This window comes from Rousettus aegyptiacus, unplaced genomic scaffold (genome assembly GCF_014176215.1).
Source record: "Rousettus aegyptiacus isolate mRouAeg1 unplaced genomic scaffold, mRouAeg1.p scaffold_m13_p_6, whole genome shotgun sequence".
Lineage (NCBI taxonomy): Eukaryota > Metazoa > Chordata > Mammalia > Chiroptera > Pteropodidae > Rousettus > Rousettus aegyptiacus.
The window spans coordinates 71,965,368-71,984,573 of record NW_023416309.1 but is presented as its reverse complement, the minus strand read 5'-3'; the positions used below and the strand labels follow the sequence as shown (position 1 = coordinate 71,984,573).

At 35.3% G+C, this 19,206-nt stretch overlaps 1 protein-coding gene across 10 annotated transcripts in view; it reads right to left on the bottom strand.

The window, feature by feature from the left end:
- STX8 (syntaxin 8) overlaps positions 1–19,206 on the bottom strand; it is a 221,375-nt gene that overhangs the window by 153,945 nt on the left and 48,224 nt on the right. For all 10 annotated transcript variants that reach the window (XM_016154663.2, XM_016154662.2, XM_016154665.2 and 7 more), the window contains one exon: positions 4,343–4,435. In XM_016154663.2, coding sequence (XP_016010149.1) covers positions 4,343–4,435 — 93 coding nt within the window. The remainder of the gene's footprint in view (positions 1–4,342; positions 4,436–19,206) is intronic.

The window sequence follows — 19,206 nt, the reverse complement described above, 5'->3', positions numbered from 1 at the left end:
GTACTTTATACCAATCGAATAAGAATTTCTAGGGATGAGGCTCAAGTATCAGTATTGTTTAAAGCTCCCCAGAGATGATTTCAATGTGCTGTCAAGTTTGAGAACCTGTACCCTTGTTGAATATGCTAAGAATATATTTAGTACTATACTTTTACATTGCTTCTCATATGCTCGCATTAGATATAAATCCCACATATGCACAGAAGAACATTCACATAGTTATACATATACACATCTGCCATCCTAGCCACAGTCAGAAACTCTTCTAATCATACATTTTAACCCCATCCTTTCATTTTTCCGACATGCCTCCCCAGTCCTCATCTTCATTCTAGACCTGGATGCATACATATGTACACATAGACAAACATGAGGTATTTTTCTATTAGTTGCCAAAATAAGCTGGGTTTTCTCTGTGGTGGCCTCCCAGAGAGATTGCAGTTATGCTGGTGGTTTTCTGATGTGCACATTTGCTCCTCAGAAATAGGGCAGAGTCAGCCATTTTCTTTCACTGGAACTGAGAGACTCTCGAAGGATAAAAATTATATCCCTGTTAGGACTATAATTATCCTTTATTCCTTTTGTCAAAATCAAAAGAGTTATAGCTATAGGTGTTGAGAACAGGGTTGTACCCCCATCTGGATTTTTATTGTGACCTGAATGTGTAATACCACTTTTATTGTAAATATCTGTTTGATTTACTAAACTACTGAATTATTCCCTTGGATTTCATTAAATGAGAGAAACAACAGGCTAAGATAAAGGCCAGCCATTTTGGAATCAAGTATCAAAATCTTACTAACAAAATACATTGTATTTAGAACATAACCACAAAGCTGAAGGGTTGAATTAACATCAGTTTAGGAGTTCAGTCTCCAATCTTCTCATATAGAGTTAAAAAGGGTCAAACCAACACCAGTAATTATCCTGTTCACATGCCAGTGACCAATAATGAAGAAAAGGACTAGCAGTTAAATGACGATACCGGTAATGAGAGACCTAAATGTATGCTGGATGTGGGGGCTGGGAGCTGGTGAGGAGCAGAGAGCAGAACCAAGGAGGTCACCTCATTGGAACCACAGAGTTTAGTGCCCTTCAGTTCAAGGTGAACTGCATGGACGGCTGGGCACAAAGGGCTCCTGTTAGACTACCAAGATGCTATTCCAGAACTAAGAGCTGTGATACTGGTTTACTGAAAAATTCCCTAAGTTCATGCTCAAGAAGATAGGGCCTTGGAAAAGAATGCCAAAAAAGAATGCAAAACAAGAAAATGAACGAGACTGACTTGACTAAAGTAGATGTTTCTGAGACTTAATTTTGGCATTGGCCAAAGCTTAAAGTCAGCACCAAGAAGAACTACAGAGGCATGGTTCTGATGGATAAAATAACTATTTCACAAATCTCTGCTAGTATGTGCCAGTCCTCATCATTCTTTTTGATGTTCAAATATCCCAGATTTGCCAATTTTTTAATGTTTCTCTGTCAGTCTTTGTGCTTTTCCTTTCTTTCTGAAAGAAACCAAGGCGACAAGGAAGACCACTTGTTTCAACAGTATCAACATTGGCATCAAGGAGACCAGTGTGTCCTGTGAAAGAGCTAGAAAATAACAACTATGCTCCTTGAAGGACACAAAATGATCAAAGATTTCATACACATATCAGTGAACTATCATTGCAAAGGTCTGTTAGAGCCCTTCAGCTGGATTTTCATGTTGGAAGTTTAGGAAAGTAATGTGCTAGCTGAGTAATACATACCCACATCCCGATCCCTGTAATCTGTGAATGTTACCTCCTATGGTAAAAGGAACTTCACACATGTGTTGGTAAATTAAGGATAAAAAAGGGGAAGAAATTAAGATGTACAAATTTCCAGCTATAAAAAACAGTCACGGGGATGTAAATTACAGATAGGGAATATTGTCAATAATACTGTAATAACTGTGAATGGTATTAGATGAGTACTAGACTTACTTATTGGGGTGATCACTTCATAAGTCATGTAAATATCTAATCACTATAGTGTACACTTGAAACTAATTGAAGAGTGCATGCCAACTATAATTAACTTTGTTTTATAAATTAATTAATTAGGATATGAGATTGAGAGATTATCCTGGATTATGTGGTTGGGGCCTAAATGTAATCACAAGTGCCCTTATAAATGGGAGGCAGAGAGAGATCTGACACAGAAAAAGATAACTGAAGCGAGATGTTATACTGCTGGCTTTCAAGATGAAGGAATGGGTCATAAGCCAAAGGATGCAGGGAATGCTGCTTTAGAAGCTAGAAAAGGCTAAGAAAGGAATTCTCCCTAGGGCCTCTGGGGAAACACCTTGATTTCAGTCCAGTGAAACTAATTTCAGACTTCTGATCTTAAGAAGTATAAGGGAATAAGTATGTGCTATTTTAAGTCACTAAGTTTGTGATAGTTTGTCAGAATAACAGCAGGAATCTTACTCAAGTTTAGCCTGGGCTTTTCGGAGGTTTAAAGGCTCCCCAGGTGATTCTAATACGCAGCAAAGTATGATAACCACTGAACTAGAGGAAAGATAAGATAAAGACACACTGGCATGACTGCTTATGCAGGAAAAATGTATGGTGATATCATCGGGGAAATCAGCAAGTCACCTCACTAAAGTGTGAACCATCTACCCATAGATTACTACACAGTGGCTTATCGAAGCACATCATAAAATGGGCATGATTTACCATGAGAAAGGGCTAGAGTCCTTTCTAGTCTGACCCACTGAATAGGCTAAATTTCCTTGGAATAAAGAACAATGCATATGATAGGCAGATATTCTATAGAGCTAACTTTCTTACCAATACTGTCTTTCAAGGAAGAAACTGACCAATAACTGAATACATGCAAATACATGAATTAGCACATTCGCATTAGCGCCATCAGGAAAAGGACTAAATTGCCCTCGTCTCTGTACTTAAACTACGAAAACCACTATTAGGATTGTTAAGATAGTTTCTCCATTTGCTTTAGTAATCTATTTATTTATAGTGAATAATAGATGTAATTTATTTTTTATTTATTTATGGTAGATAAATGGAATAGTACTATGGGAAGAAATTAACTCATTCTTCATAGAGATCGAGAAAAGTACTACTCGTACAATTTTGACAGGTGCAGCCCTTCCTCCAGAATGAGCATCTGCCTACCCCTGGGTCTTCCATGCTGGCTCATACATGATATCTTTACTTGACAGCCATTCCACCATGAGCCTCTATGGTACTATGGCCAAAACTAAAATCTTACATTCTCTTACTTTCTGCTTTTAGCTCCCTACTCTGTCTTCCTCAGAGAGGAAGCTAAAACAGTAGAAAAGTCAGTCACATTATAATCAGAAGACCTCAGTTAGAATTTCAAATCTATCATGTGTAAGTGATGTGCCATTAAGAGGTCTCTCAGCCACTCTGAGCCTCATCTATAACAGCAAGAAATAATATTGCCTTCATGATGCTGTGTTCTAATTAAGTGAAATGACACAGATGAAAGTCCTTTCACTCATCACCTCTATGCTGAAGCTTCTCATATCTCTTATCTTTGGTCCTGTCCTCTCACTATGCACTGGTACCATAACTCCCACCGTTCACTACACACTTTGACTCAGATCTGTTACTGGCCTCTCGAATTGGACAAGTCCAAACTGGACTTATGATCTCCATTTACAAATCAGTGACTCTCCCAATTCCCCTGACTGTGTCCATCACAGTTAAAGCCCCATTCCCCTGCCTCCATCCTCTCTTCTCCAATTCTCATTCAGGCTCCTGTACCCTCATTCCTCACACCTCAAACACAAGAGCCTTTTGCATGGGCTCTCAAGTTAAAGCTCTGTCTCTCCCAAGCCATCATGCTTGTGGTTTGCAAATTAATCTTTCTCCTACTAGATTCATCACATGAAGCCCTGAATAAAAATCCTAAAGCACTCTTTTGCTCAGCAGCCTGGTATTTATAATAGAAGAAGAGCCAGCTCCACCAGGCATGTAGATGACATGGAGTCCCCGCAGCTCTGATGTGCCTCACGTCAGTATGCAATGCATTGAGCAATTTCACCGTATTACACATAAAAGAAATCTCTTTGAATAAATGGATCACAAAACAAAGTATTTTTAAAAGTAGCTACAAATAACTGTGAATTTTTTAAATCAAATTTCTTTACACAGTATTTAGTAACTACAATCTAAATCTATCACAACTAAATTAAATATAACAATCCACTGATATTCAACTACTTTGCATGTTTTGTAATATTAAAATCATTTAACAAATAGTCAAGCCTTCAGTATTCATACTAAATGGTAAATCTGGTAAATCTCAGACATGTTCTTACCATTTTGTTCATCCAGCTCATTCCCAATTTCTTGCCCCATTTGTTTTTGGCGACTTATGATAGAGGAAAGGGCATCGAGGCCTGCATCCTGTTCTGTAAAAAAAAAAAAAAAAAAAGTAAAATAATTAACTAAAAGCCAAAGGAAAACAAGGTCCGGAAATACACCCAAACCTATAACACAATTCAGTATATGATAAAAGTAACATTTTAAATCAGTCAGAAAAAGAGAGAAAAAACAGTTAATATTATTGGGACAAAATAAAGAAAATATTAAATGCCTACCTCATACCTTCAACTAAAACAATTTCCAAATGGATTAAATTTTTAAATATCAAAAATGAAGTAATGTAAGATTTGACTACATTAATTATCCAATACTTAATACACAAAGAGCATGTACAAATCAATAAGAAAGACTTAATCTTCCGATTTTTAAAATGGGCAAAGGATATAGACAGGAAATAAAAATGAAAAAGAATGCACAGTTAACTAAAGTGTGAAGAAAAGGATGCTTCTAAGTACTATGTCACAGGAGGATAGTTAATATACCTTCCTAGAGAACAAACTGTGCCTGTCTTTTTACTCCATTAATTCCATGTCTAGGAATGTATGTAAGAAAACACCAGAGAGTATGTAATGATGCATACACAAGGATATCCTTTGAAATACTGTTTCCTGTGCTGGTTACGAAGATTATTGTCTTTTAGCTCTAAATTCACCCTTTTCTGACTGCTCTGTAAAATGGATCTGTATCCTTTAAATATTTTTTCCTTTGCCAGCTTTGTCAGAAGAGGAAACTGAAGACATTACAAAAAGGGATTTGTTTCCTGCCCTCAGCTTGCTCTCCTGACAGGCTCCTGCAGTGCTTATAGCTTCTTCAATATCTAGCTCCTTCAGTGTACAGTGGCCAGGGGCACCTCAAGGCCACCAACTTCTCATGACACACCCCTTCCTTGGGGAGTTTTATAATAGAATGCTTTCAGTTAGACACTTCTCCATGAACAGTATTCCCCAGCGCCCTTGTAGGGCACATTCCAGCTGTGTACTACAGTGACTTCTCTGAAATCCAGTGACCATCCTCCCCACCCCCACTCCCACCCCCACCAGCTGTGCTGTCCTCCACAAGATCTACATCTCAGCCCTGGGGACACTGGGCACTTCCTTGGGCTTTCAAACCTCAGCCTGAGGGACAGCTATTACACCTTCCCTGCTATTTCTGTTCTCTTTACTTCTTGCCAGCAAACACCTCATTACTCAGATTCCCTGTTATAGTTAATAATTTTGTATATTAAACTTTCCCTGTTCAACTTTCTTTCTCTTGATTGGACCCACACTGATACATTTATAATAGTGAAAAACTGGAAACTATCTAAATGCCCAAATACAATGATTTGTTTAAAAGCATATCATATATTCATAATAGTAAAACAATATATAGCCACTGAAAGTGATATTGCCCATGTATATATTGATGTTAAAAGAAGTCAATGACATGTTATTAAGTAAAAAAGCAGGACACAAAACAATAAACAACAAAATAGCATTTGTTTTAAAACTGAAATTGTATTACTTTTCTAGATTTTGAAAATATAAAAAGAAAACTCAAGTTATTCAAGATTCTTTAAAATTTGATAAAGATTTTTGATTTTTTTTTTTTAACTAGGCAGTCTCTCAGTGATCTCTTTTTACGAACCTTTTCCTTTGCTTTCAGGTACATTTGGAAGAACACTCTGAGGCTCAATCTAATGACTCTTTCTACCCAGGCAATATAGCAGATGAGGGTAACATGCCAATAGCAGCTTCATTTGTTGATGGGCTTTTTTTAAATGACTGCTTTACATAAAGGGACATCTACAAAAGCAGAAATCACAAAGGTCTTCTTATTCGAGATATCATTAACATTTACTTATATTTTTTCCCTAGTCTTTTTATGGAATTAAGCCATTACACTTAACTCGTTAATTTGTCTGGAATTTATTTAAACTAATGGTGTGAGGTAAGAACCCCTTAGTGACATTTCTTTGACACTATGTACTTTTTAAACTATATAAATGACCTGCTGTCTCCAGGGATTGTTCTAAGGGACCATTTTACAGCAAAATCACTTTATAATGAGGTCCTTTTGGTCTTTAGTAACAACCTTTTGGATGGCCTCCAAGATAAATCTATCATCAACCTAGTGCTGTTATAGGATGACCAATATTACAGTAAAATTCCAAATACACACCAAAAATAATCTATACATAGAACTGACGGTCAAGTGTCAATGTGAATTAAAAGGCAAAACAATTTAAAAAGAGAAAAGGAGATTCCTCTACTGCTGTTAATAAGGAAAATCAAGTTATGAAGTTGCTTGATCTAGTAAAGACATAGATTATGAATGAAAAATACCTAAGCTGCACCCTTTTCTCTCAGCCTTGACTCACTGTCTAACTTAACTACCTAAAGGTTATCTCTCTAATGCAAAACAGAAAGAAGGCTAAAAATTCAGCTCCACTCAAATCATTTCTATAAAAATTTAGCACCTCTTCACTATGTTTAAGTGCTACAGTAAACTATCATTCCATAATCCAAAGACATAAATAACTGAGATACTGTGTATATAATAATCATGTTGATGACCAAGTCCTAAAGCAGCATCTCTAAGGGAACATGGTATGATCATTCTAGAGACAATAAACAAAACAAAATGCTGCTACTTGCAAAAATGTAAACAATCAAGAGTCACGCAGAACCATGCAAAACTACTACTACATCATAATAATAGCTCATTACTGTAATCTGCCCTACCCTACCACATGTCCCGTTATTATATCACAAATGATTATTTGCAATATACCATACTCTATTAATCATTCTTCAATTTCATTTTTTGTTAATTTTTGATATTTTTGTGGGGTTTTATTTATTTATGGTTAATTTTTTTAAAAAATGATGACCTTTGTGCTATATAAAATGACCCCCAGAAGTTGTCCATGTCCTAATCCCTGGAGCCTGTGAATATATGACCTTATATGGCAAGAGGGGTTTTGCAATTGTGATTAACATGAAAGAATTTGAGATGGGAGATTATTCTGTATTATCCAGGTAGACCTAATGTAATCATATGAGTCCTTAAAACAGAACCTTTCTCAGCTGCAGTCAGAGGGAAACATAAAGTAGGGTCAGAGAGATGCAACTTACTGGCTTTGAACACTGAAGAAGGAGATCATGAACTCAAGAATGTGGGTAGCTTCCAGAAGGTAGAAAGGTAAGAAGATGAATTTTCCCCTAGAGTCTCCGGAAAGGAACTCAGCCCTGCCAACCCCTTGATCTTAGCCCAGTGAGTCCCATATTGAACTTCTAGTCTACACAACAACAAGGTAATAGATTTATATTTTAAGTCACTAAGTTTGTACTAATTTATCATGATAGTAATAAAAAACCAATATGATCATTTTTTGAAAATTTCTTTGGAATAATTAGGTGTTCAGTGACTTTCTATCTTTAGATATTCAGAAAAACCATCTTCTAACTAATGTCATATGGCTGTAGGAGGGTTATCTGGTGGCTGTAAATTAAAAATAAAGGGAGTAATCATACTGTATTCTTGCCAAAAATAACAAAATTGATTCTGATCAAGCCACTAAATCTAACTACCAGTTTACAGAAAACATAGGTGGGACAGAGGAATATTTTAATATATGGGGATATAAATTGCAAGATCTAGATGGTGGGAAACTACTGGGCAAATGACCCTGTTTCTCCAACCAAGAAATTGCCAAGAAAAAAAGAGAGAGTTGGCAAAGGTACCTATCTAGTAAAGAAATTTAAGGCCATATCAATTAGTTGTAATGTACAAATTATATACAGATCTTGAATTGAACCTAAAAAAAAAAAAGTTATGGGACAATCATGGAAATCTGAACACTGACTGATATTTGATTATATTAAAGAATTATTGTTAACTTGTTATGGGTGATAATGTCATTGTGGTTATGTTTTTAAAAAATAGTCTTTATCTTTTAAAAACATAATCTAGAGATGTATTCCAGAATAATCACCAATGAAGTATTGGTGAGATGTTCTTCAAAAATAATCCAAGGGATGGGTAGGTGAGTAGACATATAGGTGAAACAAGATGGACTCTGAGTTAATAATTGCTGAAGCAACTGATGAGTACAAGGGAGTCATTATCTTAGTCTCCCTACTTTTACATGTTTGAAATTTTCCACAGCAAAAAGTTATCGACATTTTAATAAGTAAATAAAACAGAGGGAAATTCCAAAGAACTGCAACCTCAGGCTCCCGACTGAGCATATGACAATGGCCCCAAGAGCTGGGGCTATGTCCTCTTTTCCTATGTCTTTGTCCTAGTTCTGAGCCCAACCAGTGGCTCAGAGCAAGTACTTAATAAGTGATGTTTAAATCAAGGAATGACTAGAGGGCCCTCTAGGTATGTAGAAGTAAGAAATACAGTCTCTCCTAGACATATGAAAGGGTTTCTGTTCAATATGAGATAGCCCTCTGAGTTTATGTAATAGAAAAATAGCTGATGTTGTATGGTCCGGTACCCAGAGAGAAACAATGGAAATTCTCACATTTAACATATAGAAGCAGCTCACCCTGGATGAGGAGAAGTAAGGAACTAATAAGGAAAATATTAGGTCCAGCTGGATAAAATTAATCACTATTTTAGAAAGACTCAGAACAACATCTAAGCATAGATGTTTTTATTTTTGTTTTTGTTTTGAGATTTTAGTAAAGCAATCCTGATATAAGTGACAGCTACAAGAAAGGGTTATCTTCAAAGAAAGTTGCCTGTGAAGTTATGATTGCAAGGGTTCAACATTAGCACTAAGATTTGCCAGTGTAAAATGGAGTCTGGCTAAATACCATCTCTATTACATGAAAATATTTAGAGGCCTAAGAACACAGAAATCCAAAATTAATATGCAACATTCTGTTAGAATCTAGAAAGAACATTTATAGAATAATGGTAAGACTAGATGGAGCTAATTAAGAAACCCCATTAACAGAGACCTCCTGAGCAAAGATAGAACGACACTTCATACCGTCTCTAAGGCCTGCCATCAACTGAGACAAGGGTCTATACTAATCAGGTTACCTTCTTTTGTACTATCTCAGAGATTTTTTTGAGGTGATCTAGTTATTGTCATCACCTCACCCATCTTCTGCCTGATGTCCATTTGTGCATCCAATTACAGCTTAAGTAATACAGAAGCCAAGACTGGCTAACCGGTTGTCATGAGGCATACTTCCTTTTCTAGGTTAGGAACGGAAGGCATTCATTGCCACGAGTCTAAGTTTTACCAATAAACTGTTATTTTAGGATGATTTTCAAAGTGTTTCTAAGGGTCAACTAAAGTACAGAAAGGCTAACAGACTCTGTGGGCAAAAGGCAGTTAAAAATGACCCCTCATGATTCCTTATTTTATCAAATGCAGGGCCTAGCAATGCAGCAAAGCCATAGCAACATCAGCATAGTACCAAGATTCTTGAGGCAGAGAAAGGCTGATAAAGGTTTTGTGTAAAGATTACTTCTATTTTTGTATTTATCCTTGAAAATCAGCTTGCTAGGAAAGCAAAGAGGGATATAGCATTTCAAAACACAAAGGTAAAAGTAGAAAAACAAACTGACCTACAATACATGCTGCTATCCTCCTCAATTCCTTCATCTCCCACCCTTCCAACAAACTCCAAAGGCCAGGAGGTTTTCAAAGGGTGGGCATCTCATTAAGAATGATCTCTGTTTTGGAAACTCAATGACACAAACTTGCAGGTGGCACCCTCTCACACTCAACCTAAGTAATCTCTAAATGTAGCATCTTCTCAGTAACAGGAATATTTTTTTCCTAAATGAAAACAGTTTTTCCTGGAAAAAGCAACAATGCCAGAAAAATCATTAGTATTATCTAGCAAAACATACTTTTCAGGAACCATGAATCCAGAAGAATTATAAGCACTGCAAACAAATGGTTATGCTATGTGTAAAGCTGCGTTGCTTTTAATTTTCTCACTTTGTTTCAAGTATAACAACGGGTGAGGTATGTAGAATTGAAGATATAAGGGAGGCACAGTGTCTCATTTACTAGATAATTTCACTGTAAAAAGGGAGTTCTAAGTAGAATTAGATTTCTGCTTCTGGCCAAGATGGATTGACTGACAAAATTTACTTCTGGCCTAAAACAACTGAAATAGAAAAACACAAAACTACAGGCAAAATATACAAAACAATGGTTTCAAGACTCGGATGTCAGGAATTGAAGGACAATGATCCCTGGGAGATGGGAAACAAATGAGATGAGCTCTAGACTGCTTCAGATTATTGCCTTGGGACAGTTCCCAGGCTGCGGTGTGGAGATGGAGGAACCAGGTGGAGCCAGGCAGTTTCCATGAGTTGAGAAGGATCAAATAGGTCAAGGTGGTTAAAGTATTCAGGGCACAGAACCAGAGAGGAGAGAGCTAAGAAGAAAGAAGACCCTGGAAATTTGCACAGGGTCCATCTTGAGGTTCAGCAGAGTGTTGATCAGGGGCTTTTATGCGAGGAAATTAACTTAGGCTAGGGTAAGAACCACCTGAATGGGTTAGAGAGAATGATCCTCTGAGCATAAACGGGGTTGGCCTAGTTCATATTCCCACTGACTGGGTCACCTCATAATTCAAAGGACATCAGATAGAGTACTCAGAATAGTTTTAGTTCAGTACCGAGGTAAACTACGTCTAGACTAGAGTCAGCAAACATTTATATAGGTAATAAATATTTCAGGCTTGGTGGTTTATATGGTCTCTAGAGCCAATACTTAACTCTGCCATTGTAGCAGGAAAATATCCATAGATAATACATAAAATGAATGAGTATGGCTGTGTTCTCGTAAAACTTTGTCTATGGACGGTCATCTGTGAAGTTTATATAATTTTTATAGTCATGAAGTATTCTTCTTTTGACTATTTTTGAACTACTTAGAAATGAAAAAACCATTTTCAGCTTGTAGGTCATACAAAAACAGGAGGCAGGCCAGATGTGGCCAAAAAGGTCATGGTTTGTTGACCTTTGCTCCAAAATAAACATTGCTCTGGTCCACCTTACAAAGCAAGACCCAAATAACTTAACTGTATCCTAGAAAAAAAATCTCAATAATATTTCTACAAATATAAAATATTCAGTACTGAATAAAGAAATGTCTGCTCTTAACGTTTTTATTCAACTCAGCACTGTACTAGGGTTGTAGCATGTGCAGTAAGTCAAGAAAAAGAAACAAGAGGTGTCCAGATTAAAATGAAGAAGCAAAATTACACCAAGTAAAAGACAGAGACTGTTCAGAGTGGATGGAAAAACAAGAGCCAAATACGTGTTGTCTATAAGAACCCCATTTTAAATATAAAAACACATGTAAATTAAAAGTAAATGGACAGAGAAAGATAACACTGTCAAAAGAAAGCAAGAGTACCTATATTAATTTCAGATCAGACTTCAAAACAAATAAAAGTTATCTGGCATAAAGAAGGGCATTACATAATGATAAGGAAGTCAATTCTCTGAAAAGACATAACAATCCTTAACATTTAAACACCTAACAAGAAGGCATCAAACTACATGAGACAAAAAGTAGGAGAGCTGCAAGGAGAAAGAGATGAATACATTGTCATACATGGAGACCTCCACATCCCTTTATCAGAAATGGACAGATCCAGTAGGCAGAAAAATCATAAAGTTTAAAAACATAATTAAACTTAACAATACAATCAATCAACTGGACATAACAGGTACCTACAGGCTACTTTATTAAATGACACCAGAATAAACATTCTTCTCAAGCTTACATGGAACATTCAACCAAGGTAGACTATATTCTGAGCCATAAAACACACCATAACAAATTGAAAAGAACAGAAATCACGCAAAATCTGCTCTCAGATGACAGGAATTAAACTAGAATTAATAACAGAAAGATAAGTGAAAAATCCCCAAAGGTATAGAAATTAAATAATACACTTCTAAATAATTCAGGTCAAAGAAGAAATCTCAGGGGAAATTTTAAAATATTTTGAACTAAATGAAAATAAAAACACAACTTATAAAAATGGGATGCAGCAAAAGCAGTGAATAGAGAAATTTATAGCATTGAATGCACAAATTTAAAAAGATCTAAGGTCAATAATCTTTCTACTTTAAGAAACTAGAAAAAGAGCAAATTAAATCCAAAGTAAGCAGAAGAAAACAAATCATAAGAATTAGAGCAGAAATCAATGAATTGAAAACAGACAATCAACAGTGAAACCAAAGCTGGTTTTTTAAAAAGATCAATAAAAATCAACAAACCTCTTAATAAGCTTTCTAAGAAAAAAAGAGAGAGGACACAAATTACTATTATTAGAAATGAAAGTAGAAACATCACTACAGATCTCACAGACATTAAAAGGATAATAAAGAAATATGATCACTTTGTCCACAAATTTGATAACCTAGATGAAATGAACCAATTCCTTGAAGAACACAAGCTACCAAAACTCAGACAAGAAGAAATCGACAATCTGAATAGTTCCATATTTATTCAAGAAATTGAATTAACAATTAATAACATCCCAAAACAGAAAGCATCAGGCTCACATGGGTTCACTGGTGAATTCCACCAAACATTTCAGGAAGAACTTAAAACAATTATGTACAATCTTTTTCAGAGAAGAGAGAATACTCCCTAATTCATTTGATGAGGCCAGCATTATCCTAATACCAAAACTAGACAAAGACATTACAAGAAAAGAAAACTACAGACCAATATCACTCATGAACATATATGCAAAAATCCTATCCTCAAAAAAGTTAACAGGTCAAATCCAACAATGCAGAAAAAATTATACACCATAACCAAGTAGGAATTATCCTAGATATGCAAGGCTGGTTCAGCATTAAAAGATAAATTAATGTAATCCATCACACTCACAGGCTAAACCAGAAAAATCTCATGATCATATCACTAGATGTGGGAAAAGCAATTGACAAAATCCAACATCCATTAACAATAAAACTCTTAGTAAACTAAGAATAAATTGGAACTTCCTCAACTCAAAAAGAATATCTACAAATGCCCCACAGCTAACATCTTACATAATGATGAGAAATATAAAGCTTTCCCATTAAGAACAGGTATAAGGCAAGGATGTCCCTGCTCATTGCTCCTTTTCGACATTGTACTGGAAATTCTAGCTAATGCAATTAGACAAGAAAAGGTATGTATATTTGGAAGAAATAAATAAAACTTTCTTTGACTGTAGATGACATGACTGACATGATTGTGTATGTAAAAAATCCAACAGATTCAACAAAAAATCTCCTGGAACTAAAAAGCAATTATAGCAAGGCTGTAGGATACAAGATTAATACACAAATGTCAATTAGTTTCCTATACACCAGCAATGAATGAGTGGAACTGGAAATTAAAAACACAATATCATTTATATTAACACCCCAAAGAAGAAATACTTAGGTATAAATCTAACAAAAGATGTACAAGATCTATAAGAAAAAAAAAAACTACAAAACCACAATGAATGGAACCAAAGAACTAAATAAATGAAGAGATATTCCAAGTTCACAGACAGAAAGACTCAATATTGTCAAGATGTCAGTTCTTCCCAATTTGATCTACAGAGTCAGTGCAATTTCAATCAAAGTCCCAGAAAGTTATTTTGTGGATATTGACAAACTGATTCTAAATATTATCTGGAGAGGCAAAAAGACCCAGAATAGCTTACATAATATTGAGGAAAACAGCAAAGCCGGAGGACTGATACTACCTGACTTTAAGATTTACTGTAAAGCTATAGTAATCAAGACAGTGTGGTACTGGTGAAAGAACAGACAGGTAGATCAATGCAACACAACAGAGAGTTCAGAAATAGACCCACATAGAGTCAACTGATCTTTGACAAAGGAGGAAAAGTAATACAGTGGAGCAAAGATAGTCTTTTCAACAAATGGTTCTGAACTGAACATTCAAAGGCAAAAAAAAAAAAAAAAGAATCTAGACATAGACTTTGCAAACATTAACTCAAAATGGATCACAGGCCTAGATGTAAAACACAAAACTATAAACTCCTATAAGATAACATAGGAGTGGCAATGACTTTTTAAAAAAAATAATTCACTTATTTTTTTCTTCAAGTTTCTGATCTATATTATTTTCCTTCTCTCTAAAGAACTTTAAAAATATTTCTTGTAAGGCAGGTCTACTGGCAACAAATTCTTTCAATTTTTGTTTGCCTAAGAAAGATTTCTCCTTCAGTTTTGAAAGCTAATTTCACAGGGTGCAGAATCCTAGGTTGATGAAGTTTTGGGGGGACCGTTTAAATTATTTCACTTCATTCTATTCTTGTTTGTATCATTTCTGAGAAGTTGAATATAATTTTTTTCTTCTGTTTTCTTTCATAACTTAATCTTTGATTTTCTGTAGCTTGAAACTGATATGCTTAGGTGTGTTTTTTGTTTGTTTGTTTGTACTTATTTTGCTCGGTGTTCTCTGAGCTTCCTGGGTCTGTGGTTTGGTGTCTGAATTTAAATTGGGGAAAATTCTCAGTCATTGTTTCAAATATTTTCTCTGTTCCTTTCTTTCTTTTCCTTCTGCTATTCCCATTACACATATGTTACAACTTTTGTAGTTGTCCCACAGTCCTTGACTATTTTGTTTTTTTATCAGTCTTTGTTCTCTTTGCTTTCCACTTTTTGAGGTATCATTTTCTATTGAGATATCTCAAGCTCAGAGATTCCTTCCTCAACTGTGTCCAATCTACTAATTAGCTCATCAAACACATTCTTCATTTGTTAGTGTTTTTGATCTCTACATTTCTTTTCAGTTCTTTCTTAAGATTTCCATCTCTCTGCTTACATTGTCCACTTGTTTTTCAGTGCTGTCTACTTTATCTATTAGAATCCTCAGCATATTAACCATAGGTGTTTTACATTCTGGTCTGATAATTCCAATATCCCTACTACTTCTGGTTCTGATGCCTGCCCTGTCTCTTCAAATTAAATTTTTTGCTTTTTAGATGGCCTTTTTTCTTAATAGCCAGACATGATGTACAGGTCAAAGGAACAGCTATAAACAGATCTTTTTACTAAAATGTGGTGGTGAGGTGTGGAGAGAGGGGCAGTGCCATATAGTCCTATGACTAGTTCTCAGTCTTTCAGTGAGCCGATGCTTCCGGACTGTGAACTTCACAAATATTTCAAAGTATTTTTTCTCTCTACTATACATGGAACAGATGGCTAGTGGGCTAGACTCGGGAATTTCCTTTCCTCCAGGTCATTTTGGCTGACAATATCTCAGTAGGTTAAGTTCTGGTTAACTAGTTTTTCCTGAGGGCAGACCTTGTTAAGAACAGAGTGCTCTGGCATATTCCAAAGTGGTTCCTTTCCCCCCACCGCCTGCCAGCAGCATGAGAGGATTTTTCTCTGATATTTGCTGTGAGAACAAGTTCAAGCTCTTAGACGGAAATCTCACTAAATTGTGGGGACTGCCTTTATGACTGGGTACCCCTGGAGTTTTTAACTCTACACTTGTCCACACTTAGCCTCCGGCAATTCATCGATTACAGTTCAGGTTTTTCTACCCAGCACTCATTTCTGTGCTGTTTTCTCCTTGGGAGTCTCTGATCCAGTAAGCCATGACTCTCTGTGTTCACTTGTCCGTCTCTCCAATCTTGCAGAAAGCAATCTGCCCTGTACCCTCCCTTCTATAGTGGATCCAAGAGGAGTTGTTAATTTTCGGTCTGTTCAGCTTGTTACTGGTTGGTAGGATGGAGTGGCTTCCCTTACATGTGGAACAGGAAACTGGAAGTCTGGCAAGTACTTTTTAGATACAATGCCAAAGGCATGATCCACGAAAGAAAGAAAACTGATAAGCTGGAGTACATTAAAATTTAAAATTTCTGCTCTGTGAAAGACACTGTGAAGAAAATAAGACAAACCAAAGACCGAAAGAAAATATTTGCAAAACACATATTTGACAAAGACCTATTATGCAAAACACACAAAAAAACTCTGAATGGGTCAAAGACCTTAACAGACATCTCACCAAAGAAGAAATACAGTTGGCAAAGGATATGAAAAAGATATGAAAAGATGCTCCACATCTTTCTCATGTCATCAGGAAAATGCAAATTAAAACAACAGGATACCACTATACACATATTAGAATGGCCAGCATCTAGAAACAATACTAAATGCTGGTGAGAATATTGAGCAATAGGAACTCTCACTTATTCCTGGTGGCAATGCAAAATAGTATGGCTACTTTGGAAGGACAGTTTGGCAATTTCTTATAAAACTAAACTTACTCTTTCTATATGATCCAGCAATCGTACTCCTTGGTATTTACCTAAAGAGTTGGAAAGTTATATACACACAAAAACACATGAAAAAGTTATATACGCATGCAGATGTTTATGGCAGCTGTATTCATAATAGCCAAAAACTGTAAGCAAACAACATGTTCTTCAGGTGAATGGATAAATTTGGTATATCCAGACAATGTAATATTATTCAGTGCTAAAAGAAATGAAAAGGCATAGAGGAACCTTAAATGTATATCACTAAGTAAAAGAAGTCAATCTGAAAAGGCTACATACTATATAATTCCAAATATATGACATTCTGGAAAAGGTAGAACTATGAAGACCATAAAAAAGTCAGAAGTTGCCAAAGGTTGAAAGGAGAGGAAGGGATAAATAGACAGGGCACAGAGGACTTTAGGGCAGTGAAAACACTCTGATACTCTAATGACAGATACATGTCATTATACATTTATCAAAACCCATAAATATATAACACCAAGAGTGGATTCCAAGATTAACAATGGACTCTGGATGATTATGATGTGTCAAGGTAGGTTCGCTAATTGTAACAAACGTGCCATTCTAGTGGGGGACGTAGATAATGCGGGGAGACTATGCATGTGTGGGGAAAGGGGGTATATGAGAACTCTGTACCTTCTAAATTTTGCTGCGTACCTAAGACTTCTCTAAAAAAATAAAGTCTTTAAAAAAAAAGTGAAACTATCTTTATTCACAGACATGATCATTTATATAGAAAATCCTAGAGATTCTATAAAGAAACTGGAAGAACAAATCAGTTTAGTAAGGTTGTATGATTCAAGATTGATATAAAAATCAATTTTATTTTTACATATCGCAACCAGAAATAGAAAACATTTTAATACCATTAATAAGAGGATAAAATATGAAATATTTAAGAGATAAACCTGATAAAAATGTATAATACATACAGAGTGAAAATTACAAAGCACTGCAGAGGAAAATTAAAGAACTAAATAGAGAGGCATATCATATTCAATGGATCAGAAGACTCAACATTATTAATAAGTCAGTAATCACCCAATTACTCTAAAGAATCAATGTAATCCCAATCAAAATTCTAAGAGGCTTTTTTTCTAGGAATTGAAAGATTCTAAAATTCACATGGAAATGCAAAAGACCTAGAATAATCAATAAAATTTTGGAAAAAATAAAAAAAAAACAAGGTTGGAGAGCTTATATTACCTGACTTAAAGACTTATAAAGATACAACAAAGAGATTACAACAAAGATACACAAAACAGATCAACAAAGAGACCACTCAAACAGAATGCAGAGTCCAGCATATGGTCAATTGATTTCTAATAAAGGTAGAATAGTTCAGTAGAAAAGGATAGTCTTTAAAAAAAAAAAAAAATGGTGCTGTTCAAATATCCAAATACAAAAAAAAAAAACAAACTTTGAATTTCTATTTATACCTCACTATATAAAAACTTAACTCAAAGTAGACCATAGACTCAATGTAAAACTTAGAACTATAAATTCCTAAGAAAAAACAAAGCAGTAAATCTTTGTGGCTTTAGGTAGTCAAAGATTGCTAACTAGACTTCAAAATTAAGAACTTCTGCTTTTAAAAAGATATTGTTGAGAGAATAAAAAATATAAGCCATAGATGGGGAGAAAATATTTGTAAAACTGTATCTGACAAATGACATATAAAAGGGTATATAAAAACTCTTACATCTCAATAGTAAAAGAGAAACAACCCAATTAAAAACAGGTAAACAATTGAAACAGACACATCACCAAAGACACGCTGATGGCAAAGAAGCACAATGCAAAGATTCATTAGTCATTAGGGAGATACATATTAAGACCGCAATGAAATGCAACATACACCTATTAGAATGTCTAAAATTAAAATAATTATGCTTAAAGAAGCCAGACGCCCTCTTCCCAACAGGAGTACATACTGTATGATTCCATTTAGACAGAATTATAGAAAATAGAAACTAATTTATAGTGACAGAAAGCAGATCAGCAGCTGTTTGAGGACTGGGAGAGAGACAACAATACAAAGAGACATGAAGAAAACTTTTGGGAATAAAGATTATGTTCATTATTTTGATTACAGCAATTGTTTCACAGGTATATACATATGTTAAAGTTTATTCAATCACATACTTTATTTTTTTTTAAATATACAACTCAGGGTTTTTAGGTTATTGACAAAATTATGCAACCATTACCACAATCAATTTCAGAACATTTTATCATCCTCCAAAGAAATCCTGTACCCTTTAGCTGTTGTAATTCTTTTTACTTTTCAAAATATTCTTACTCTTCTCATTTGCTCTTTACTTATCCACCACTTTTTGTTTGGTAGTTTGTTTTTTTTTTTAATGACATTTGGTTTGGGCTCCAGATCTGTTGATGTAAGATGAAGGGGAAGTGGTGGTGTGAGTGGAAGGAGCTCTGTTAGGGGGCCCTCACAAGATTAAGATTATCTGGCAGATTACTCAAAAAGCAGTTTCGACAGGACCCTGAGTAAT